Source organism: Mastigoproctus giganteus, chromosome 2 (genome assembly GCF_048544385.1).
Source record: "Mastigoproctus giganteus isolate SK-2022 chromosome 2, ASM4854438v1, whole genome shotgun sequence".
NCBI classification, from domain to species: Eukaryota; Metazoa; Arthropoda; class Arachnida; order Uropygi; family Thelyphonidae; genus Mastigoproctus; species Mastigoproctus giganteus.
Window position 1 is genome coordinate 65,992,411 of NC_143576.1, and position 25,965 is coordinate 66,018,375.

Below are 25,965 nucleotides of genomic sequence, written 5' to 3' on the forward strand. Positions count from 1 at the left end.
AAATTTATTTAAAACTACCCATTTCCACACCACCAGATGGAGTTTGTTCCAGCAATCAACTACTTGCTGGCTTAAAGCAAATTTATGCACATCTACAACCATTCTTTCTCAATTTAAATTTATACTCCCCTTTTGTATGCTGTCTGAGCAAGAGTAAGGATGCCATTGATATTTAGCTTACTCAATCCATTGAGAGCTTTAAATGCCTCAATCAGATCTCCTTGCAGATGCCTGATTTCCAGATGCTGTAATAGAACTGGAGCCCTTTTTGATATGAGTACTCTTTTGTTCCTTCTCACTAATTCTGTTGCTGTTCCCTATTCCCTTTGCAACAGAAATGGGGCTGCTAGACCTGTTTGCAGTTCTCAAGATATGCCTAACTGTTGCCTTATATAATGGGATAATTACCTTACTTCTGATGGCAAAATTTCTGTATCATTGACAGTACCTCATGAGCTGTCCTGTCAACCCATTGGGCACTGCTCAGAGAACTTTATGGCTAACTGTACAGTTATCCCCAGTTTTTTTTCTTTCTCCACCATCCCTTGGTGTTGATACCACATAATTGATATATTATTCTAGGATTACTGCACTCTTATGCAGTACCTTGAATTTGTCAATGTTAAACTTCATTTTCCACATCACAGCCCATCTGCCTATTTTCCTACAACTTGCTGCAATAGCATACTCTGATTACTGTCGTCAACCACCCTACCAAGTTTCGTATCATCTGGAAAATTATATATAAAGCCTGTTATGCCTTCTTCAGCAAGATTAATGAATATTGAAAACAACAACGGGCTTTGCACTGAACTACAAGGAACATTAGTTCTCCAGGGTTTAGACCAATAACATTAGTCTAAGAAGAGCATTGGCGATTGATAACCTCTCTTTTTTTATTTTTATTCCCACTCAACTACTCCTTTATATCCACTGCAGTAGCTTGCCATTATTTCCACACTGCTCAAATTCATACTTCAGTCTTTCATGTGGAATAGTACCCATAGCTTTTCTGAAATTAAAGTATGTGATGTGAGAATTATTTTTTGCATCCATTTCCTTTGTTACATCATAGTATCCAAATATGATTGGTCAGACAGATACCCCCCCCCCCAAACATAGCCATGCTCTGATTGCTGTATAACTGCATTCCTGTCTGGTTGGTCCTGAATTGTTTCTTTAATCAGTGACTCCATTATTTTTTTTTCCTGAACAGAATTCAAAGTCAAGCTTACAGGCTGGTAATTAATTACTTCACCTTGAAAATTATAGTTATTTTCTGCTTTGTCAATGTTGGTGATACTGAAATTACATTGCAGAATTTTAATTTGACTTCAGATTGTGTTAAATTTAGTGCCTTTTTCTTTCGTTCTGTGACCTAACTTGTTTATAACGTCATATTAATTTGTTTTACGTGTATTCAGAAGTTTTACGTGTATTCTGGCTGCATATTCATAAAACTTAAAGCAAGGTTGAAATTGAAGCCCGTGGTACAAACTTTCTAAGTTCAAACCTGTGTGCAAGGTTGCTGGTGATGAAATTGTAAGTTTCATCACCAGCAAAAAAGGGATTTGTGAATCCCTTTCATGGGTGATGCCCATGCAAAAGGGATTCACAAAGTAGGAAAATTTATTGTGTGTGTGTGTGTGTGTGTGTGTGTGTGTGTGTGTGTGTGTGTGTGTGTGTGTGTGTGTGTGTGCGTGCGCAGAACAGCTTGGATAATTAAATACCAAAGGATCATCAAAATCATTTTGAATTAACCAATCGTTTTATTTGTTTATTATTATTATTTTTTTGGAGTAAGTATATGAACATGTTTCTTAACTGAGTGTAATTGTGCAAACATGATCTGTATTAGAAATATATTAGTAAAACAATACTTACTTTTGTTGTTATTTTAATTGTGCTTTTTTATGCACTTTGATTATGCATAAAACTTTGGGGAGAACCTTAAGATTAATTATTGGTGATACAATAGAGAAAGACACATTTGACATGTGCTGATTGAACTCTTTTCCAGTCAGTCATCCAATGTCCAGGAATGGTGTCGCATGCAATCTGTAGGCAAAGGTGTTTGATGATAGTTGGTCAGCATGGGCACATGAACAGGTTGCCTATTATGGTGTGCTCAGAAATGTTTTTCTGTGTGCCCTGTATGTAGTCTGCTATTAATTGAGTGGTCATGAGCCGTCACATGCCGTGTTCACTTTGACTGTCAGCCAGTGGTGAACAGGCCTCCAGCAATAGTGACAAGTGATTTTTCTCAGTAATTTAATGAGTGATCCTTCCAAAGAAAAAGTTTTGTTTTTCCAGTGTCTTTTTCTCGTTTATTTACTTCAAGAGGTTCTGTGCTTGAAGTATTAAAGTAAGAACACAGAAGGGAAAACAACCTTTCTTTATTTAGCATATATATGAATTACTAACAAACTACTAACTTTTACAACCGCTTGGTCGCTGGTGGTGCCAATCCTGCCTGCACGTGTGGGGCCAGTAACCTGGGAGAAGAAACTCACTCTCCCAGGGCTAAAAGGAGAGATGATGGATAGTAACAGATGAAACAATTATGGATCTCTTGATCCAGGTCCATTGAAGAGGGATGATATAAATACATCTAATGCAAAGAGGCAGAAAAAAAGAAGGAACTGAGAACCCTGCTCCTCTTTTTCTAATCCTGCACTCCTTGACAGACAACCCACTAAGTAAGCTATCCCCATTTTTAATTCAGAAATGTTTTGAAAATGTGGCTGGCCTTCCAAAAATGGTCCGAAGAATCCAATCCGGAGACCTAGTTGAGATGAGTGAACATATACTCAGAAAGACTGCTTAGAATATCAAAGTTTGGTGGAATTCCTGTAAAGGTTACCCTGCATGCCAAAGGAGTAATAGCAGAGTGGGATCTTAATATGTCAGAGGAAGAGATCATTCAAGAATTCAATGATCAAAATGTAATTCATGCAAAAAGGATATTAATCAAGTGGAGTACTTACTCCCACTTGAACAGTCATTCTCACATTCAATACACCAACTCTGCCATTAACCACAAAAGCTGGATATTTGAGATGTAAAATTAGCTTGAAGTGCCAGAAATTTGGGCACTCCCAAACAGTCTACAGGGGTGTTGTCACTTGCACCTCCTGTGGATCAGGAGCACATTCACACAGACTGCACTTCTGAAAGCAGTGCTGTCCAAATTACCAAGGAAATCATTTGGCACATTTGGCATACTCAAAGGAGTGCACCCAATGGCAGAGAGAAAAGGAAATTCAGAAATACAGAGTATTTCTGAATTTGTGTTCAACAAAGTGCCATACCATGAGACAAAGAAACAGTTTTTAGTGTCCATAAATCATCTTCTATGCTTCAGTTGTGCAAAAGCAACAGCACTCTATAATAATACAGGCCAATTGCTCAGTTCCTCCAAGCAGGTCAATATCTGACTGGGCAAGATCAGTCCTTTCCTCACTGAAAAAAAACTCTATGCATATAGCAAAAAAGTCTTTCAGTAAACACACCATTGACGATACTACCAGATAAAGCCTCTGTACAGCACCCAATAAAGCAAACAAGTTCTGAAGGAAGAGCATCTTTTTTTTTTTTTTTTTTGTTAGTTGTTGATGCATCGGCTTCTGTGGCCATAATGCGCCTCCCAAAGTCTTTGCATTTTACTCTGATCCAAGCCTGAGGCGGGATTGAACCCACGACCTTTGGGTTGCCAGGCAGGCACTTTACCCACCTGGCTAGCCCGGTCAGCAGGAGAGTCAAAAATCTCAAACTGATACCATGGACATTGATACAAAATCACATGAAGATGACACACTTCTGGAAATACATACAGAGGAAGACATGGACATCAATAGAGCAATATTCCCAAAAAAAGAAAAAACAAGAATAGACAGCATAAACAAGCTGCATCCCGTAAGCAAACAGAGACACCTGATAATACTCAATAATCAGTGGCATAGCCTGGGTAGGGTTAGCAGATACATTGTACCCCCGATGCCAAAATCTGGTATTGCGATGCTTTTTAGCATTAGACAATTGGCCCCTTTTTGTGAATATACTTGCTGACAAAAATTCCTGGCTACACTACTTTCACTAATGCATAGAATCATACAGTGGAATTGTTGTGGACTCCGAACTAACTTAGATAATGTTTATGATCTTATTACAGAATATAAGCCTGCTATTCTTTGCCTCCAGGAAACAGATCTGACCCCCTCCAATATCTATAAGCATAAAACATCATATAATGCTTAGAAAAGATAGGAACTACTCTAATATAGCTCATGGAAGAGGTAGCATTGCTAGCCAACTCCAGAACTCCTTTCAGACCTATCCCTCTATAAACAACTTTAGAAGCAACTGCTGCCCAAATTAGGGTCGGAATAACAATAACAGTTGTTTCCTTATACCTTTCGCCCAATCATTCCTGCACTTTGCTGATTTTGATGATTTAGTTACTGAATTGCCACCACCTTTTTGTATCTTGGGTGACTGGAATGAGCATCTCCCTTTATGGGGTTCTTTACATCTTGATAAGAGAGGTCATTTGATTGAAAAAACTCTTGACAGGCAAAATTTAACGTATATATGACTGCCATTGTTTAACGATGACAGTCATATATACATTTCTCCTCAAGGTTGACTTCTGTAATTGACCTTTCAAAATGCTCGCCAAACTTGTTTCCACTTATTGATTGGAGAGTTACTGACAACTTATGTAACAGTGACCACTTTCCAGTATTATGCACACTTTCGACTGACTCTCCACCTCAAACTGAAATAAAAACAGTCTGGAAGTTTGAGAAGGCTAACTTCATGAAATATCAAAAACTCGCACATTTAGTTATTCAAACCATTGAGTCTCTCACCATTGACTCTACAGTAGTTTACATCACTCAGAAAATAACGGCAGCTGCAGAAACTGCCATACCCAAATCATATATCAAAGCTCTCTCGCACCCAAAAATATGGTGGAATGAAGCCTGTGAAGATGCCAAAAAAGAGAAGAATAAATATGGGAATCTGTTTTGTAAAAACCCAACCACAACTAACCTGATACAGTTTAAAAGAGCAAGTGCTAAAGCTCATCATGTACAACGTATAAGCAAAAAAGAGACATGGTCCTGATATGCCTCCACTATAAACATCAAACAGACATCAAAACAGTTTGGAATAAAATGAGAAAAATTAATGGAAAATACCCACCTATAACCACTCCAATTCTACTTCTAAATGTGAAAGAAATCTGTAATCCTCTCGAAATTGCTAATTCATTAGATGAAAAGTTTGAAACAATCTCACCTGCAATTGCAAATGATCCAACCTTTCAGTCACAAAGTACAGGCAGAAAAATATAATCTAGATTTCAATACTACACGCCAGCTTCCATATAATGTACCCCTTACCATGACAGAATTAAACACTGCACTTTTACAATCCAAAAAAACTGTGCTGTTGGCCCTGATGGAATCTATTATGCCATGTTAAGTCATTTGAGTGAAGAGTCCCAGTCTGCTGTTCGAAAACTATATAATAGAATCTTTCTTGAGGATTACTACCCTATTAGCTGGTGTCATTCCATTGTACTAGCTTTTCCAAAACCAGGATAGGACCATTCTGATCCCACAACTTACCGACCTTTTGCTTTAACAAGCTGTTTAGGAAAGACATTAGAAAAAATGATTAATGCCAGTTTGACATGGTTCCTAGAGATGGGAAATATCCTAAGTCAAAATCAGTATGGCTTTCGAAAAGTAGATCAACACTTGACCTCATTGTGAAAGCTGAAGGAAACATTTGAAATGCATTTCTCAGGAATGAACACATAGTGATGATATGTCTTGACATTGAAAAAGCTCTTAACTCAACCTGGCAATATGGGATTCTTCACGATTTCTTTGAATCCAATCTTTGAGGTCATCTTCCGAAATTTATCCAGAACTTTTTGAGCAATAGGTTCTTTCAAGTGCATATTCACTCTGCTCTCTCACAAACATTTGAGTAAGAAGAAGGGTTCCCTTAAGGTTCTGTGCTTAGTGCCACACTCTTCTCCATCAGGATTAATTCTATTACCACATGCATTCCTGACACAGTGAAAACATAGCTATACGCTGACAATCTGGCACTCCTATGTCGCTCTCAAAATATTGTGTAATTGAAAGACATCTTCAAGGCACAATTAACCGGCTTGTTCAGTGGGCAAAAAATAATGGTTATCAATTCTCAAAGCAAAAACAACAGCAATACACTTTTGCCGTAAACGGAATTTACAACCCAATCCAGACTTACAACTCGATTCTTATCCAGTTACTTATCAACAGAGTATTAGATTTCTTGGAGTAATTCTGGATAAAAAATTAAGTTTTTTAGAGCATATTGTGCATATCCTCATAACCTGTGTAAGGAAGCTGAATCTACTTAGGACAATTACTCTATGCCATGGTGTGCAGATCGGTACATGCTGCTACACTTATACCGTTCACTAATTAGATCGAGACTAGACTATGGGTCTCCTGTATATACCTCAGCCTGACATATTAAAATGGCTTGACCCTGTACATCACAATGTTCTCCGAATTGTCCTAGGAGCTTTTCGTACATCACCAGTTCAGAGTCTCTATACAACAGCACACGAACCACCTCTATTCCTTCATCGGCATGCTCTGCTCTCAAACTGTGCAGCTAAGATCAGACATTTCCCACATCATTCTATATGGCAATATCTTTTCACACCAAAATGGGATAATTTGTATAAAAATAAACCTTTGCAAAATAAACCATGTGGCATTAGGTTACAGAATTTAAACACATCTTGGGATCTAAATATGGATAACATAACTTCAGATGAAAGCATGGCTACACCACCATATTGATAAACATTTCCAACAATGGGGAAAGCATACCCTTCAAAATTGCAATATTAAGCAAATTCCATGCAGTTTACTTCTTTCAGTTCTCTTGTTACACTCAAATCTACACTGGTGGCTCCAAGACAGACACTAAAGTAGGTGCAGGTGCAGTGCAATATGCTATCCTCATGGCATTAAAATATGTAAAGCAGTCTTCATAACCTGAAACCATAATCTACACAGATTCCTTAAGCACTGTATCTGCTCTTCAGTGTAAACTTCCTTCAAGTCACACCTATTTACAACAAATTCAAATAAATTTAGCGCAGCTTCATACAAACAGGAAAAAAATAATAGTCTGTTGGATACCTGGACATTCCGGAATCACAGGCTGAAAAAGCAGATATAATGCGAGTCTCATAACATCAGACATCCAGATACCTTACACTGATTACAAACACGTAATCAGACAGTTTTTAAATTCTGTACAGTGGGATCAACTGATGAATGTTACCAATAACAAATTCTAAGTGGGAAGCATTCAAGGAATTAATCGTGGAAGCTACTAAAAGTTTCATACCTATTAAGAAATATTGTTCAAGGTTTAGGCCTAAATGGTTGGCAAATGAACTGAGACTCATGGCAAAGAAGAAAAATGCATGGAATGCATATAAATTATCAGGTGACACAGAAGCCTATGGCAGATATAAGCTAGTCTGTAATCAAGTCACAAAGGTTAGGTAGGCGAAGGCAGATTACAAGAAATCTTTGGCAAAGGATGCTAAGAAAAACAGCAAGGATTTCTTTACTTACATAAACTCTAAAAGGAAGGGGATGAATCTGATTGGTTCACTTGATATCGATGGCTCCACTGTTGATGATCCTGCTCAGATAGCAAACAAACTGAATGAGTATTTTGCATCTACATCCACACATGAGAAATTATTAAGGTTTGAAAATGCCAGAAGGTTATCAAATTGTAGCAGGGTGCTTAATGATTTTTGTAATAACTGAGAGCAAAGTGGAGGAGAAATTGTTGAAGTTAAACATAAGAAAGGCACCTGGGGTGGATGGGATCTATACAGTTATATTAAAGAAGGCGACAAAGGAAGTAAGCAAACTCTTAGCCATATTTATGAAAGCATCCTTGGACTCTGGGGAGGTCCCCACTGACTGGAAATGGGCAAATGTATCCCCAATTCACAAAGGGGGATCGAAGGGTGACACGAGTAATTGCAGACCAGTTAGTTTAACTTCTGTTCCAGGTAAAATAATGGAGTCACTGATTAAAGGTGCATTGCAGGATCTCTAGACAAGACTGCAGCAATAATTCAGACACAGCATGGGTTTGTTAAGGGAACGTCTTGTCTGACAAATTTGATTGGATATTATGATGTGGTTACAAAGGAACTGGATGCAAAAAATAATTTTGATATCATATACTTGAATTACAGGAAAGCTTTTGACACTGTTGCGCATTGAAGACTACTGTACAAATTGGAGCAAAATGGTATTAAGGGTAAGTTGCTACAATGGATAAAAGGATGGTTGAGTGGGAGAAGACAGTGGGTGGTAATTGATGGGTGCTGCTCTTCATGGATTAATGTTATTAGTGGAGTCCCACAGGGTTCGTTGTTGGGTTCACTGTTGTTTTGTATATTTATCAATGATATTGATGAAGGTATATCAGGCTTAGTGTCAAAGTTTGCAGATGATACAAAGGTTGGCAGGGTTGTTAATGACAGTAATGGCAGTGTGCTACTGCAATAGGATCTAGAAAATTTGGGCAGATGGGCTGAGAATGGCAACTGAAGTTTAACATTGACAAATGCAAAGTACTGCGTATGGGTAGAAGTAATCCCCGAGAAACATATCAACTGTGTGGTACTACACTTAAGGTGGTAGAAAATGAAAAAGACCTGGGAGTAATTGTGCAGTCAGGTATGAAGTTTTCTGAGCAATGCAGACAGGCTGCCAGGGCAGGTCATGGGGTTATGTTAATGATATACAGGAATTTTGCTAGCAGGGAAAACGAGGTGTTTGTCCCTCTGTATAAGGCAATGGTCGGGCCACGCCTTGAGTACTGTGTACAGGTCTAGAGGCTTCATTTTAGGAAGGATGTAGATTTGCCCGAGCATGTACAGAGAAGGGCAACAAGATGTGAAGGGGAATGAAGGGATTCTCTTACCAAGATAAGTACTGCAAATTGCAGCGGCTGGAGACTAGGCACCGGTAATCTGATTGAGGTGTATAAGGCCTTGAATGGGTTGAGCAAGCTGAATTCTGATGGGATTCTTCCACTTGTTCAGAATACAAACCTAAGGGGGCATAAATTCAAATTGAGGGAAGACAGATGTAGAATAGATGTGAAGAAATTTGCCTTTAGCCAGCAGGTGGTTAATTGCTGGAACAAACTTCCATCTGTCATTGTGGAAGTTGATAGGTTAAATAAATTTAAATTTTTTTTTTTTTTTAGTTAGTGCTGCATAAGCTCATGCACTTGCTTTCTTGCATCACATGCCACTACTACTACGTCATACAATATACTGGAGGAAGAAAAAATGGCTGTCCATTTGGCAGGAGAAAAAAACCTATAAATTGTTCCAGATTAAAATTGAACACAGGCAGTGGCCATTAAGCCTCAGAAGGAATGGGAAGGAAGCAGTTGTACTTTCTAGATTGCAGATTGGACATACCCACAACTCACAGTTACCTACTTACACAGTATCCTCCACTATGCAGCAACTGCCAAACACAACTCACAGTAAAACATCTTATCCTTGATTGCCCATTATACTTGAGAGAACAACAAATAGCTTTCGCTTCACATCTATGTTCCTCTAATCAACTTATTTTACAGAAAATTCTCGGAGACCAACCAAATATAAACGATCTCTTTACCTTCCTGCAAACAATAAACAAATACCACCTAATCTAAATCCACCTGTTTTTCAAGCCTATAACAAATAATATTGTAATAGGTGCATTATGGCCTTAGTAGCCCTTGCACCAATAAATCAAACAAACAAACAGTGGTGGGCATCCTGTCCTGGGACATTGGGTGATTGTGTGGCCCTCAAACAGCCAAAAATGCCTGCAGTTGCTGAGATACTGGCACCCATCTTCCTAATGCACAAATCATTCCCATTCAAACTCTCTGAGGTCCTTCTCTTTCCCCATTGTACAGGTTTTGTACTGACAAACCCACCTGGTTTTGGCGCATTATAGCCTTAGTTGCTAATACACCAATAAAACCCAAGAACCAACCAACTGACAAACTGACAGAAACTACCCATGCCATCACTATTTATGCTGCTTCAGTCAGTGACGTTACTCCTGGATGCTGTGCAATACATATTCTCATAGAGACAGGAATGGTCAGTGTTTTGGCTCATGAGTGTATGTGGTACAATAAATTCCTAACATGGATAGCAGTCTGACTGACTTTGAATTATCCAGAAATTTAAGTGCTAAATGTCAAATTAAAGCTAATTTTTTTTTCTATTATATAAAGTGTTCAGGGGGCAAAGTAATTAATTTGAAGTAACAAGTATTTCAAATTAACTATGCTCTCTCTCTCTCTCTGTGTGCAGAGAGAGAGAGAGAGAGAGAGAGAGAGAGAGAGACCGTGTAATCCCAGAGTGCCTTAGAACCTCATCTGATCTAAATATGCCATGGAGTCAGTGTTTTGCAAATAAAAGAAAATCAAATGACCAATGGGAATTTATCCTATTGAGGATAGAGGGAATCATATTTCTTCTTGAAGCAATGGACATTGTGATATAAAAATAATTTTAACTTACAGCTTATAATTTTAATTGCACAGGATATTCATATCATGGTTATGGTAATAAAGGTTATTTATTTTCAAGTTACATTATCTACAGCTGGTTTATGACCAAGTTCATTTTTCATTAGATTTAACAATCCTCTGCCTCACATGCCAAGAAGAATTAACTAAACAAACTTGAGAAAAATTAGCCATAAAAATAGTTTTATAAACTATACAAAAAAAATAAATAATAAATAAATAACATGCCAATTCAAAAGTCCTTATATTTGTGCACATCCAAAGTCATGCATAATTTGGCACCTTTGAACTTGGAGAGGAAAAGAGGAAGTTTACTTACTGAAGATAATTTGTCAACTTCATTTATGAAAATTATGAGAACATTCTGGCTGTGACACGCCATTTATCAGGCTATATAAGCAGCCAAAACAATCATTTTAGCATCAGAAAATCTACATAATTTATTCGAGCACCCTTTACAGGATCTGAAGATATTGGCTGAAGGTGTCCAGAAGCACAGTTAATATTCGTTCATGTCTTGATGCTGATAGTGGCCACTTCAGCCTCTTCCAATTTAAAGGTAAGCACACTTATATAGAGTTACGGTGTGCACAGCTACTTATTTTATTTTATTTTTTCCTACTCCCATCCTGTAATTTTATTTATGAAAAAGAAAAATTCTGATTTTAGAATGGATGAGATTATATTTCATGTTAGCATTTTCAAAATATTTTGCAATTTTATTTATCAGTCGTTAACAATTATATTTAATTATAAAACTCAAGCACTTATAAATTATATATTTTTAAAATATAATTAAATATGATCTGTTTAGGCCAACAGCGGAGTTATTGAAGCACATTATGTGTAGAGAAGTGAAACCAAATGATCAATTTGTTGTCTCTGTGCTAAAATATTGGTCCCAAGAACATGAAGAAAAATTAGCAGAACTTGTTGGAAGTCATTTATCCAAATCTGGAACTACACCAAATAAAAGAAAAAGGTAAAAAAAAATAAAAAATAATAAAAATAATCATTAATCAAGATGTTTTGTTTATTTTTCTTTATTATTATTATTATTTTTTTTTTTTTTTACTGTTTTTTTTTTTTTTTGACAATCCTATTATAGACAAAATAATTTAAAAAATTATTTTGTCTATAATAGGATTGCATGCTTTTTTATATAGAACAAGCACACATAAAGTTCTGATGATTTAAATGAAAAGACATCTTTTCAAAGGTCAAATTGTAAGTCTGCTACCACAATTTGCCTACGGCTAAACTATGAATGAATATTACTTCTTTGAAAAAGAGAAATATAATGTTAGTTATACCGTTTGAAAAATCTTAGAAAGATGTTTCAAATTTTGCCTGGTCTTTAAAAGAAATGGATACAAGTCTTGTTACAGATAAAATTATTATCTGCAGTTAATTGAATAAGTTTAGGCAATTAATAGCTTAAGCTTGGAAACTTTAAAAAAAAAAAAAAGCTATATATGCAGGGTTGGGAGAAACAGTGAATGAATACTGCATAGATGATTTCCCCCCCCCAGATATCAGTCTTTTCAAAAGATCAATAATCGATCTTTTGTAGGTGGAATGGGTGATAGCTCTTATAATTAAATCATTACTAAGTCATTAAATTTTCTAAATTTCACGCTTACTTGGGACGAGAATAAAATACAATTTAACATCTGTCATAAACCTACAAACACCAGTATGCTTCTGCATTATAACAGCTATCACCCTTTCACCTACAAAAGGTCGATTATCTTTAATCAATTTCTCAATGCTTATAACTATTCAATGACGGAATCTGCTTTGGGCTCAGAAATACAAATATTAACCAGCAGATTCTTAAACAGGGGTTACCCACTTGCTACAATAGACAGAATTAGGGTACAAGCTAAGGATAGAATACAAAAAATACACTACACCAACCAACAATAGTAATATCAAAAAATACTTTATTTCTTTCCCATATGTTCAACAATGGCACAAACAACTTAACAGATTCTTTAAAGATACTGAATTTAAAATTGTAACCAGGCCAATACGGAAATTACACGGTGCCGCTGTAGCCAGGCGGGAAGGAGCAGCGGTGCATAGCACTCGCTTCTTGATTTACCAGGGTTCGAGCCTGTCACCACCAAATACGGAAGGTGCGGAAAGGTCAGGGAATGACCACCGCACATCCCGGAGCAATATGGCCTTAGTTGCTAATGCTCCTAAAAACCAAATAACAAACAAACAGAAATTACACACTATACCAGTGGTTTTCAACCTTTTTTTAATAACGGCACCCCTAAATAATTAATTTTATTTTGCGGCACCCCTACTCAGTCTACTCAATTTTCTGCCTGGTAGATCCGATTCTCTCTCTATATATATATATATATATATATATATAATATTAAAAAAATATATATGTTATATAATAGTTATTACAATAATATAATTATAAAAATTACATTTCATAATACAAATTATATATATACTGTATATGATAATTTTATTCTTTATATAGAGGTACTAAGGAAACATCAATTATAGACCACCACAAAATTAAAAAGATATTGTACACCGTTTTATAATGAAATAAACATTATTTTTAAAAAATAATAAGTTTAAGTAACTTAAACCCAAATTACATTGGCCCGCTATGGCCATAGTTGCCGATGCACCTAAGAAATCTCTAAATCAATGAACCAACCAACCCAAATTACGTGGCGCCCCAGTTGAAAACCACTCCACGATACTGAACAATCGCTCATTCCTTTCCTCATTCGCAACACAAATAAATGACCTAGTGCAGTGGTGTCCAAACTTTTCCCGTACAGGGGCCGTATTCAAAGTTAGATTTATTTCGCTGGCCGCACAGAGTGATTCAAGAAAAAATTGTGTCACGTTTTTTCTTCTTTTTTTTTTTTTTTTTTCTTTTTTGTTTTTTCTTTTCAAGCTATATATAAAAAAATACAAATACCCAGCACTTTTATATGCAACAGATATAGTCTGTGATTTATTTTTTTAGATTTTATTAAAATTATAAAAATGTGACTGACTTCACTTTTGTTTAAAAAAAATACTTTACTTTTGCTTAAATACTCATTTTAGAAAATTTACAATGAAAAGGATCACTACTTTTCAATATTAAGGTGAATAAATAAATATAATGATAAACCTAAAATTGAAGTATTCAAAAATTTTATTAAGTACAATACACAATAACATTTACTGGACAAAACTTAACATTTAATGGGATGATTGAGACTGGATATTTTTAAATAATTATTCAAAATTTGGTTGCAAATTTGTGATGCCAATTTCAATGCATAATAAAGATTATGTCCTGATGGTATTTCTCGAAGGAGCTCCAGGTCTTGATGGTATTTCTCGAAGGAGCTCCAGGTCTTGATGGTGTTTCTCCACTTGATCTCAAAACCTGAGCTCCTGAACTTACTCCTGTTCGATGCCACCTTTATTCACTTTCTTATTCCAAAAGTGTTTTCCTTCTGCTTGGAAATTTGCTCATATCCAGCCAGTTCCTGAAAAGGGTGACAAATCCCTCCCATCAAATTACTTCTACTCTTTCCAAAGTAATGGAGAAATCGCTTAACCGTCAACTCTTAAAATATCTAGAAACCTCCCCGTCTGATCAACGATTGCCACTATGGATTCCATCAGTGTTGATGCACTGGTGATATTCTGGTCTATGTTGCCATTTTATGGACAGATTCAATGGAAAAGTTCATTTTCCACGGTAAAACACAAGCAGTTGCTCTTGACATCTCAAAGGTTTTCAATCATGTTTGGAATAAAGATCTTCTAAACAAGCTTCCATCTTATGGTTTGGCAACTGTTCTTTGTAATTGGTTATACAGTTTTTTCTCTGAAGGCTCACAGAGTGTGATGGTAGATGGCTCTTTGTCTTCTAACTTCACTACTAATGCTGGTGTCCCCCAAGGTTCAGTTCTTTCATTCCATTCTTTTCCTCTTGTATATTAATGACATTCTTTCGTTGATCGGAAATCCTATCCATAGTTTTGCTGATGATAGCACATTGCATTCCACTTTCCAGTTCGAGAAACCTTTCCTTGCTCAATCATCTTCAACTTATCGAATATCTGCAATCAATTCCTTAAATGCCGATCTCTAGCAGGGCAAAGACAAATTACTTGATTTTGATCCTTCTAAAACTCAGTCCTGTCTTATATCTTGCAAAAAGGATTCTTCTGCTCCTATGCTTATCTTTGGTGACACTTCGATTTCTAAGCAAGATGATATATCTCTTTTGGGGATTAGCTTGACTTCTAATCTCTCTTGGCACAAGCACATTACAAATATTGCTTCCTCTGCATCTAAAAAACTTTTTCTCTTTCACTCTCATCATTACTTTTCTTCGAAACAGCTGTTCACTCTGTACAAATCGCAAATCCGCCCTACCATGGAATATTGTTTCCACATCTGGGGCAGTGCCCCCAAAATCTCTCTCTCAGGCTTCTAGATTCCATTCAGAAGAGGGCAGTTAGGTTAATTAATGACTCATCTCTAACAGAGTCTCTCCACTCACTGCTCATAGACGTACTGTTTCTGCTGCATGCGTTTTCTACTTCTATTATACTTCTTTTATACTTCCATGGGCACTCTTCTTCTGAATAGGCTTCTATAATTCCTGCGCTCTCTTTCAAAACAGTCCGAACACGTGCCACCACCAGCCAACATCCATTTACTGTCCAACTTCAAATGCACAGAACCAACTTTTCATCTTCCTCGTTTATTCATTCAACTGATGTTTTCTGGAACAACCTTCCTGAAAATTACAGTCTACAAGAAGTTCAAGTCTAATGTCAACAAATATCTTCTTTCGGCTTCTCAACCTCCAACCCATGCACGATACTATAGGTTCTAATACCTCTCGTGTTAGGGTTTTTCATTAAAAAAAAAATGTTCATCTGTTATTCTGTTTTTTTTTTTTTTTTTTTAAATTTGTTTGATTTTATGCGTGAAAAAAAATCTGCTTGCAAACATACATTGATCCGAACAAAGTAGCCATTTTCCTGGCATTTTCTTTTATTAGTGGAAAATCTTCAGATGGGAAAGCCTTGTAGAATTCAAATTGTTTATTTTTGCAGTCTATATACAGGCAGTTCTCGCTTTGCAAGTTCCCGGGTTTACAAGTTTTTTTTCCCCAAGTATCAAGTATCAACAAAATCAAAAATATGAACATTAATTTGCAAAAAATGAATGTTAAACATTCATAAATACTGCATTTTAAACCACGTGCTTAGCTATACAATAGAGTGTACCCCACTTTACGATATTAATCAGTTCCAGAGACACCATCATATCGTGAAGATATCGTAATGTGAACCCAATAACACATTGTTTTTTGGTAATTCGTGTCAAGATCTCGGAAGTTGAAATTTTTGCTGTATAACTAAGCTATTTATCTCTCTAAAATTTCATTTTTAAGGTCAAGCTCATGACCTTAAGGCCATATAAGGTCTTGAATTGTAAATTGTATTAGTTACCAATTCATATCATATGCACTACACTTTCATTGGTATCATATGTTCCGTTATGAGAATCAATTTTAAACGCCTTTAAAACAATAAAAACAATTTGCACTTTCCGGTTTATTGGGCTTTTCTGTTACTGCAAGCAGTTATAAACGGGAAGTATACTCGATCTTCTTGCATTTGCAAAAATACCGATAGCTGGAATTGTGTGGTTTTTTACGTTATTATGGTGAAATGTGCTTCCCCTTTACTAAAATCTTCAATCGTATAAAAAACATAAATAAATTTTCAGAATCTTCTCTTCATTCCTTTTTTTTAAAGCTTTCATAAACTTGCTACTCCACGCAAATCGTGTTAGTTGCAATTTGTGTGTGCCGTTAAAAAATGCTTATGCATGCAATCGTGAAATTTATAATTAAAAGAGAAGATTATATTGGAAAAAAACGCTTCTTCAAACATTTCTGAAGAAGATGACTCCTTGTGCAACAAACCAACGAGTTCCAAGCCAATAATGAGTGATCAACGAGTATGCATTTTGTTGATGATGATGAAGAATAAACATTCTTTAACATTTGTGAGTCGTAAATAATTTCTCTATTATTATAATTTGCATGATTTTACAGGCTGTGTTTTCATTTCTTTCAATAAATCAATCATCGTTGAGGACGTAACCCCTATTTTTAATCTTATGTCTATGGGAAATAAATTCCCGCTTTACGAGCGTGCGCGCGCGCGCTAGGAATGAATTAACTCGTAAAGTTGAGAACTTCCTGTACTTATTTTTGAATCATATTTTGGCTTGAAGATCAATAATTTCAAATTACAATCTAGGATTGTAGTTTTCAGCCATAGAAGTAAATGGGTTCTCAAACAAAAGCGTATGTTTTTTCATGGGATGTTATATCAGAAAACGACGTTCAAAGTTATCAAAAAGTAGTTGTAATAACGAAAGGCAACGATTCTTTGAAAATGTTTCTCCTTTAGCTCAGTACAACATTCAAAGTGAACTAAATTGTGTTGCTCAACTGGGATTTAAATAATGACAACTTATTCTGAAATTATTTGATGGCACCAAACAAATCAGACCAATTTTCTTATCCCTTGTAGTTTTAAATTAAGAGCATTTAAATGGCTAGGAATGTATGTATGAATTGCAAGATCAAACAGCCACTCCATATTTGATAGTTGTTTTATTGGTTTCCCTTATTGTGTGTTGAAACATTCGGTGATGTTTGAACAGCCACATTAGAGCCATGTGATCTTGTAAAATTTACAATCGAACTAACCACTTCATAAAGTGTTGGAGATCCAATACTTTCCCATAAAGAGTTCTTGATGCACAATGCAGTGAATTCCAATCGGAGTTTCAGCTCCAATATCTATCATTTTCTTGGTTATTCTACCCAAATATTTTGCACTGCCAGTTATGACTCCTACCAGGTTTTTAATATTTAATCCTAACTTTTCGATAGATTGGCAAAAATTTTCAAAAAGATTTGCCAATCTATCGAAACGTTAGGATTAAATATTTTTCAAAATTTTTTTTACTTTCAAAAGCAATCCAATGTGCAACTTGATAACTGAACGTACAGCAGATAAATTTCTTGACTGATATGTTTTCAGTATGTTTTGTTGTTTTTTTAATTTGTTTTGTAACTTTGAACACATTTCTTTTCTCAGCACTCCTTTATGTTGATCATAAGATTTATGATTGGAATCAGTGTCGTTTTAAATTATATTCTTTAAAAACTCACACAGTCTCCTGACACACCAAACACACTGCTCTTTGTGGTAATCAATGAAGAAATAGTTTTCAGTCCACCTGAATCAAAAACACGACACTCCAAATCGATTTTCCCCTTTTGGAACATTTTTAAGAATGATTTTTTAAATTCGATACAAATTAATAATTAATTCAATGCAATGAACAAGCTATATCAAAATACATAACTGTATTTAGCATACATATGACTGCACTGAACCACATGTACCTGTCTGACACAGTCGAGCTGGACACTTGCATGCCTGTACATGCAGTGGCAATCAATGCTGTTTTAGTTCACTTTCCGCACGGGCCTTATAAAAATTAATCGCAGGCTGGATCCAGCCCGCAATTAATTTTTATAAGGCCTGCAAGCCGTAGGTTCGACACCACTGACTTAGTGTACAACATTTCTTGTGGTGATTGCGACTCATCTTATGAGGGTTCTACACGGTTTCCTCTGAATTTTCGTGTTAATCAACACGCAGCCTCAGGTCGTGCTTCTCGTTCAGCAGCATCAGAATTAGACTTTCGTGACATTAATGAAAAACATACTTTTTTATTTAACGAGGCCAAAATACTTAGTGTCCAACATAATTATACGAGACTATTAATTGCAGAAACCGTCGAAATTAAATTACATGATATTGCTGTTAATGTTTGACGGCCATATCTAATCTCCAACTCGTAATCCTTTACATGCATGTGCAAAGACAAATAATCCCTATTTAAGTTCCATGCTCACATCTATTTGGTAATTTTCATTCCTGTGATCACGATATACGGTCGAAAAGCATTGTCAGCCTCAGGAAAGAAAATCGTTTTGCAATTTTTTTCGTTAAATTAATTTTTTACTTAATTTTTAATCGTGTTCATTTGATTTTTAATTATTGTTAATTATTTCTTACTGTAATGTAAGATTTCCGATTTTTTTTAATTGTTTTCATTTTAATTTCTGGAGAGTATGTTCAGTTGGAAGTGTTCTACGTATGATATTGAGGTAAACTTCTCTTATTCTTTTACAAAAGACTTGTATACATCTATGAGAGCTTGAAGTGTAGGGTAAATGCCCTCGAAGAAATTAATATGAGGGGCCCATCAAGCTCTCAGCTGCCCATCTCAACGGTAGAGCTCACTCCTGTGCATCAGGCAACACAGAGGCAATCTCCAGGGCAAAATGTGCTGATCCCAAAGGAAATAGTTATTGTTGGTGACTCTATTGTCAGGGAGACAGGTAATATACTATGCAAGAAGGGCTGGTTGAACAGGGCCCAGATATGTCTGCAAAGGGCAAAAGTTGATGATGTTGTAGAGCAGATATCATCTTTTAAGGGAACGAAAGGTGATATTGTTGTACACATTGGAACTAATGACATTAAGAGTAAAAGATCTGCAGATTTACTCAACAAGTACATGTTAATGTTGAAAAAAAAGTTGCGAGTTAGGTTTAAATGTGAAAGTGTCTGCAAATCTGCCCAGACACAATAGGAGGGAGTATATGATGAGAGCCTTGTTGATCAGTTCGGCACTGCCGAGATTGTGCAAGGCTCAAGGGATAGAATTTTTTTCAGCCTGGTCTGTGCTTGTTTACAGAAGAAACTGCTTCTACAGGGATCGCATACACTTAATAGAAAGGGCGCAAGAATATTTCCTGATGCTATCAAGGCAGTGCTAATTAGGTCGGAAAACTGCTAGCTTGGGAGAATACGTAGAATAAAAGTTAAACAGTGGTCGCAGGCCTAGGCAAAAGTAATTCTTTCACTGCTTCTGTTAGAATGAGCAGCAGCCTTGAAAGCAAAGCAATGGAGATTTCCAAGACTGCTGGAAGTCATAGTGGAACAAATAAATACATGGGCTGTGTTATTATTGTTATTGTTGTTGCTCTTATATTATTTCTCCCTGACTGGGGGGGTTCCACTCCGTGACGGGTACTGCTACCAAGTACACAGGGTGGTTGTAATGTCTGGTGTTACTGTCGGTCGAGGAAATCTCTGACTATCCTACAGGTGTTCAGGATTGTGACTTTCTGGAGTTCATTGTAGGTGTTCTCTGGGAGACCTATTGCTGCTAGGCTGCTATATAGAGTCTTTGGTACCATACTGGTGGTTGACATGATGATTGGGATGGTTGATACTTCTTGCATATGCTACATCTCCTTGATCTCATGTCTCAGGTTTGTGTACTTTCTAATTTTTTCCTCATGGGTTTTCTGAACATTGCTAGTGTTCGGCACCACTATGTCAATCGGGTAGGTAGCCTTTTCCATCTTGTCCACAAGGGTTATGTCCGGTCTATTGTGTGGGATGGTCTTATCCGTTTTTATGGCGCAATCCCAGTACAGCTTGTGGTTTCGGGTCTCTAGTACCCTAGGGTTCGTACTTGTAGTATGGCACACTTTCTTTGGTCAACTGTTATTTTCTCGCTAGCTTCTGATGTATTATCCTGGCTACCTGGTCATGTCTATGAAAGTACTCAGTCTGAGTGATCACCTTTCACCCCGCGGTGACGTGTTGGATCATTTCTGCGGCCAGGTGGCATCGTCGACATGTGTCATCTGACATTCCAGGCTCCTTTGCGATGTATTTTCTATAATTTCTGGTGTTGATTACCTGGTCTTAGATGGCAGGAATGAATCCTTCAGTCTCGGAAGGATTCAGTATATAACGGATAAGACCATCCCACACAACAGACCGGACATAACAATTGTGGACAAGATTGAAAAGGCTACCTACCTGATTGACATAGCAGTGCCAAACACTAGCAATTTTCAAAAACCCATGAGGAAAAAATTAGGTAGTACACGAACCTGAGACATGAGATCAAGGAGATGTGGCATATACAAGAAGTATTCAACCATCCCAGTGGAGAGAATAACAATACCTCGGAAAGAGGGAGGAAGGGGCCTGATAGACCTGATAGAACAACAGAAAACAGCGATAGTTAACCTGAAGGATTACTTTGAGAACAACACAGCACCACTCCACCAGGCCGTAAGGAAGATAGATAAGTGGTATACCCCACTCAACCTAAGCGAGGAAACCCCCTCCCACCCAGACAGTACAAGAAACGAAGTTAGAAAGATGGGCAAAGAAGACACGCCATGGCAGACACTACAATGACCTCTATCAAGATCACATTGACACCATTGCTTCCAATGCATGGCTCGCAAGCAGGACGCTCTTCCCCGAGACTGAAGGATTCAGTCTCGGGGAAGAGGGCTCAGAGCATCTCCCTAAAAGATTCCTCTTCTAATGGGGATTGGCCTGGTTATGATGTTCTCAACCTTAATGGTGGTACTCCATTTTGCCATTGTTGCTCCTAGGAAGTTTGTCGCTATCGGATTGACCTTGTAGATCTTCAGGGTCTCTATTAGCCAGCTGAGGTACAGAGTCAAAGGCCTTGCGGTAATCGATGTAGGCCGTGTATAGGTTGCGGTGCTTCTTGAAGGCTTGCTCTATAACTGCGGCATCTATGGTCAATTGCTCCTTGCATCCTTTCTGCTGTTCGGCCATTATGTTCTGACTCTCTAAGTGGTCTGATATCTTCTTAGTTATGCAGCTGGTCAGGATCTTGTACATCATTGGGAGGCATGTGATTGGCCTGTATTTTGCCGAGTTTCTTGTATCTTCATCTTTAGGCTTCAGATATGTGACTCCTTCAGTGAGAAACTTCGGGATTGTCTCCGGGTTGCTTATCATTCAAGTGAACTGCTCTGCTAGGTGCTTGTGTGTGCAGGTGAGCTTCTTGTACCAGTAGTTGTGGATGTTATCAATTCTCAGGGTTAGCCAGTTGTGGGTGATCCTGATCGACTGTTTTACTTCTTGAATTTCCCACTCCCTCATTTCTTGTATGTGATTGGTTTTCTTTCGTTCTACTTCTATCCAGGGTGCTCTGCTGTTATGTCTTACTTCACTCATCTTCTTCTCGGGTGGTCCGTTTCCTGCTTTCTCATGTTCACCCAGTTTCCTCTAAAAGGCTCTTTGGTCCTCATCGAACATTCGGTTGTTTATTTTCCTCTGGGAGCTATCTTTGTATCGGTATAGTCTCTTGCTGAGTGCAAGGAGGGTCTGCTTCAGTGTGTCCAAGTATTCTCCTATTCTCATTCTCTGATTTCTGGTCTCATGTTTGCTGTGGATGCTCTCTCTCTCTTGAGGATGCTCTTCACTTTTCCAGTCAATTTCTTACTTCTATTACCCTGTTGGTACTGGGTCAACTGACCTATCTTAACTCTTAATTCTTCTATCTTCTGCTGAAGTCTTCTTTCCCAAGCTGACAGTTCCTTCTGTTTTTGGTTCTTCTGCTGCTGGTCTCTCATTTCTTTTCCATTAATCCTAGTGGCTGCTATGCCAGCACAGTATATGGCTGTGTGGATAGCCTCCAGCATTGCACCATTGTTGTCAGGGAAATGTGGCATTATTTGGCGATTGAGGTGGTCTGTTACTCACCACAGGATTTTATTTGGCCTCTGCTTAGGTATCACGTGGGTTCTTGTGGGTTCCATTCCTTCGAATTCTGTTAGGACCTTCTTCCACTCGTCTTCTATTCTGGATAGCATGACGTCGTCTCTTTCCACTTCATCTACTCTGGGTTATATTTCTTCTTGCTGTTCCTCCTCTGGTTCCATATTGACCATATTCTTTGTGCTTTGTAGCAGATCGCTGACATCCTGCTTGATTTTTTCCAAGATGGCAGAAGCTATTAGGTTCTTTGTGACAATGGTCCTTCTTTGGTCTGCTAATCGCTGTTCGGTGACCTGAATATCCGGGTATTGTACCAACCACTTGGTATGTAGTTGCTATCTGTACATTGTCATATCGGTCTCTAGCCTGGTTTTTTGGTAGTATGCTCGCATGATGTATGTATTCATGTCAATGCTCCACTTCATGCATTGGCGTTTTCTTCCTTCTTGTGTGGTCACTAGCGCAGGAAACACTTCCAGTTGGTGGGGCTGGATGACTAGTAGTGTGAACTAGTATATTAATAATTATTATTATTATTATTATTATTATTATGATTATTAGCCTTATGGTGCAAGGAAGCCTATGCTTATGCTGCACCAGGCAAAAAAAAAAAATTTCTGAATTACCCCGAGAGAGAGAGAAGAGAGAAGTAGAAGGGAATCACCAAGAAAGAGAAGAATGATGATATCCAGCTCAGGACCCTGGGTGTGCCAAGCCCATACTCACTAGATGTGAGCCCCTGGTGTTAGGGTAGCTAAGAGTAGAAACAGGTGCATTGAGCTTGAAGTGCTAGGCAAGACATCAAAGGCAGATATTGTTGGGATATCAGAGACGTGGTGACACACACACACACACACACACACACCACATCTCTTATATCCCAACAATATCTTGAATTGGAATTTGGGGAGTACAATGTGTAGAGAAAGGATAGACAGGACAGGAAGGGAGGAGGAGTTATGCTGTTAGTTAAGAAAGACATAAAATCTAAGGAAGCGCATCCAATTGATGTTGGTGGACAATGCAATGTTGAGTCCGTTTGGTGTGACATAAGTACTGGGAAAGGAAAAATGAAAGTAAGTGTGTGCAGTGGTGAGCTGTGAATATTTTAACAATGGGCTCACAGTTTTGCCGACTTTTTGATGTAAAACATCCTTGGGGATTCCTGCCGCGGATGATGTCATGGAAGTGACATGCGCTGCAGGCTTCGGCCAACGGCACTTCCCACGTTCACACTACTAGTCTGTGTGCCAAGCGCTCACTATATATCCTACCGGTCATTTTGTGACCGGTAGAATATATTGAGCCAGCCTGGTCATCATCCCCCCCCCCTTACAATAATACCTGGATATGATATTATCTCCAGTTCTAACTTTTTAGAATTTTTGAATAGTATGACATCACAATCATACTTCCTGAAGTAAATATGATTGCAACAATACAAGTATTTGTCATATGACTGCAACAATACAAATATTTGTTAACAATTTATTTTTTCGTCTCGCATTTTCGCAATATTCCATTGTTAGGTGCCCTTGAACATCTGCATATGTCATTTCAATTACAAAATCTGTATTTCAATTGACGCTGTTTTCTAGACATTTAGATACGTTGCAATCACAAGTATACATCTCGTCCTTTAGTTATCATAAATCCATTGTATCTTGTCTTCCAGAAATTATCAAAATTTGCGAATGTTTAATAAAATATTTACAATACAAAACCTCTTTTATTTTGTAATCAACAAATCAAAATAGCTAAAAGAAATGTGAAGGATTCACATAAAACCATCTGTCACGCATGCTTGGCACACGTACCACTTTTTTATTCGTCTCTCTTTTTTTAACAACCAGGGAAATATAATGGATACATTTTTTTCATGATAAAATTTTATTATTGCGAATGAAAAATAACACAATATTTCCCATATCACAAATAACAAAAACTATCACAAAACATTCTACAATATAAAAACAAATATTACCTAAAAAACAAACTCTTCTAGAAAAGGTACACAAACACAGATTACATGAAAAAAATTATTATACAAATACTCAAGAAAAATTTATTCTGAAAATTGCCATATAGAATTTACTCCTTTATTAATGTTTGTTTTCGATCTTTTGCTTTACTCAGTAGCTGAAAGATGATTTGACGTAATGATCCGGATCAAATTGAAACAATGGTTTATCATTTAGATGTATGGTCTTTATAATCTGAAACGTGTTCAATTGTCACAATATTATTCATTATGCTGAAATCTCACTCAGCTTCAGCACTGCACTGCTAAACGCACTGGTTTCAAAGTTATTTCTGGCTTTCTTCATTGAAGAGGGAATTTCACTCGATTTTAAAGATAAACTGTCTTCAACAAAATCTCTAAAATCATTAATTTTTATATCATATTTTATCAAAAACTTAAATTTCTTATTTGGTTTTCACTGTCTTGCCACTGAGACAAAAGTTCTTTCATATTCCACAATTCCAGGTAGCGTACGTTTAAAATTTCTTTCAATTCCTAATCGTCAATAGTATCATTTTCTTTAATTTAAAATTACTCTGTTGCATTAATAACTTATCTTTAATAACGTGTCACGAAGTAATTTTTTAAATGTGTTCTTACTTTCAATTCCTTCAAATTCTTTCAACTTCAACATGCTCTCAATTTTAGCTTCAAATTTCTTTCAGAATTTTTCAAATTAGTGATAGCGTTGATAGTTAGAATAATTAATTTCTCTGCTTTTACTATAGAGATGCTGCGACTTTGTAAAGGTTCTGAAAGGTAAGAGAGCTCCTGCAGGATTTCAATCATTAGGGATGGTTGAGTGGGAGGCGACCGAGAGTGGTAATCAACAGGCACTGCTTTTCGTGGACAAATGTTATTAGTGGAGTTCCCCAGGGTTCAGTGTTGAGCCCATTGTTGTTTTGTATTTTTATCAAATGATAGTGATGAAGGTATATCAGGTTTAATGTCCAAGTTTGCAGATGATGCAAAGGTTGGCAGGGTTGTTAACGACAGTAAAGATGGTATGCTGCTCCAGCTGGATCTAGATAAGTTGGGCAAATGGGCTGAAAAGTGACAACTGAAGTTTAACATTGACAGATGCAAAGTACTGCGTATAGGTAGTAATAACCGAAGAGAAGAGAAATTGTGTTGTACTATACACAGGGAAGTGGAAAGTGAAAAAGATCTGGGGGTAATTGTGCAGTCAAGTTTGAAGTTTACTGAGCAGGGCAGAGGGGCAGCCAGGGCAGGTCATGGAGTCTTGTCAATGATATATAGGAATTTTGCTAGCAGAGACAGAAAGATGATTATCTCATTATACAAGGCAATGGTGATGCCATACCTAGGGTACTATGTACAGGTCTGGATGCCTCATTTTAGGAAGGATGTAGCATTTCTAGAACGAGTACAAAGAAAGGCAACCAGATTGTGAGGAGAACAAAGGGGTGCTTGGAGAGTAGGCACCTGCGAGGTGATCTGATTGAGGTGTATAAGGCCGTGAATGGGTTGAGCAAGCTGAATGCTGATGGGATTCTTCCTCTTGCTCAGATTAAGGACCTGAGGGGGCACAGATTCAAA

The 25,965-nt window shown here is 37.2% G+C and overlaps 1 protein-coding gene across 2 annotated transcripts in view; it reads left to right on the forward strand.

Moving 5' to 3' along the window:
• Positions 1–25,965, forward strand: part of IntS3 (integrator complex subunit 3) — a 1,056,838-nt gene that overhangs the window by 900,636 nt on the left and 130,237 nt on the right. For both annotated transcript variants that reach the window (XM_090368499.1, XM_090368500.1), the window contains one exon: positions 11,477–11,644. In XM_090368499.1, the coding sequence (XP_090224625.1) occupies positions 11,477–11,644 (168 nt within the window). The remainder of the gene's footprint in view (positions 1–11,476; positions 11,645–25,965) is intronic.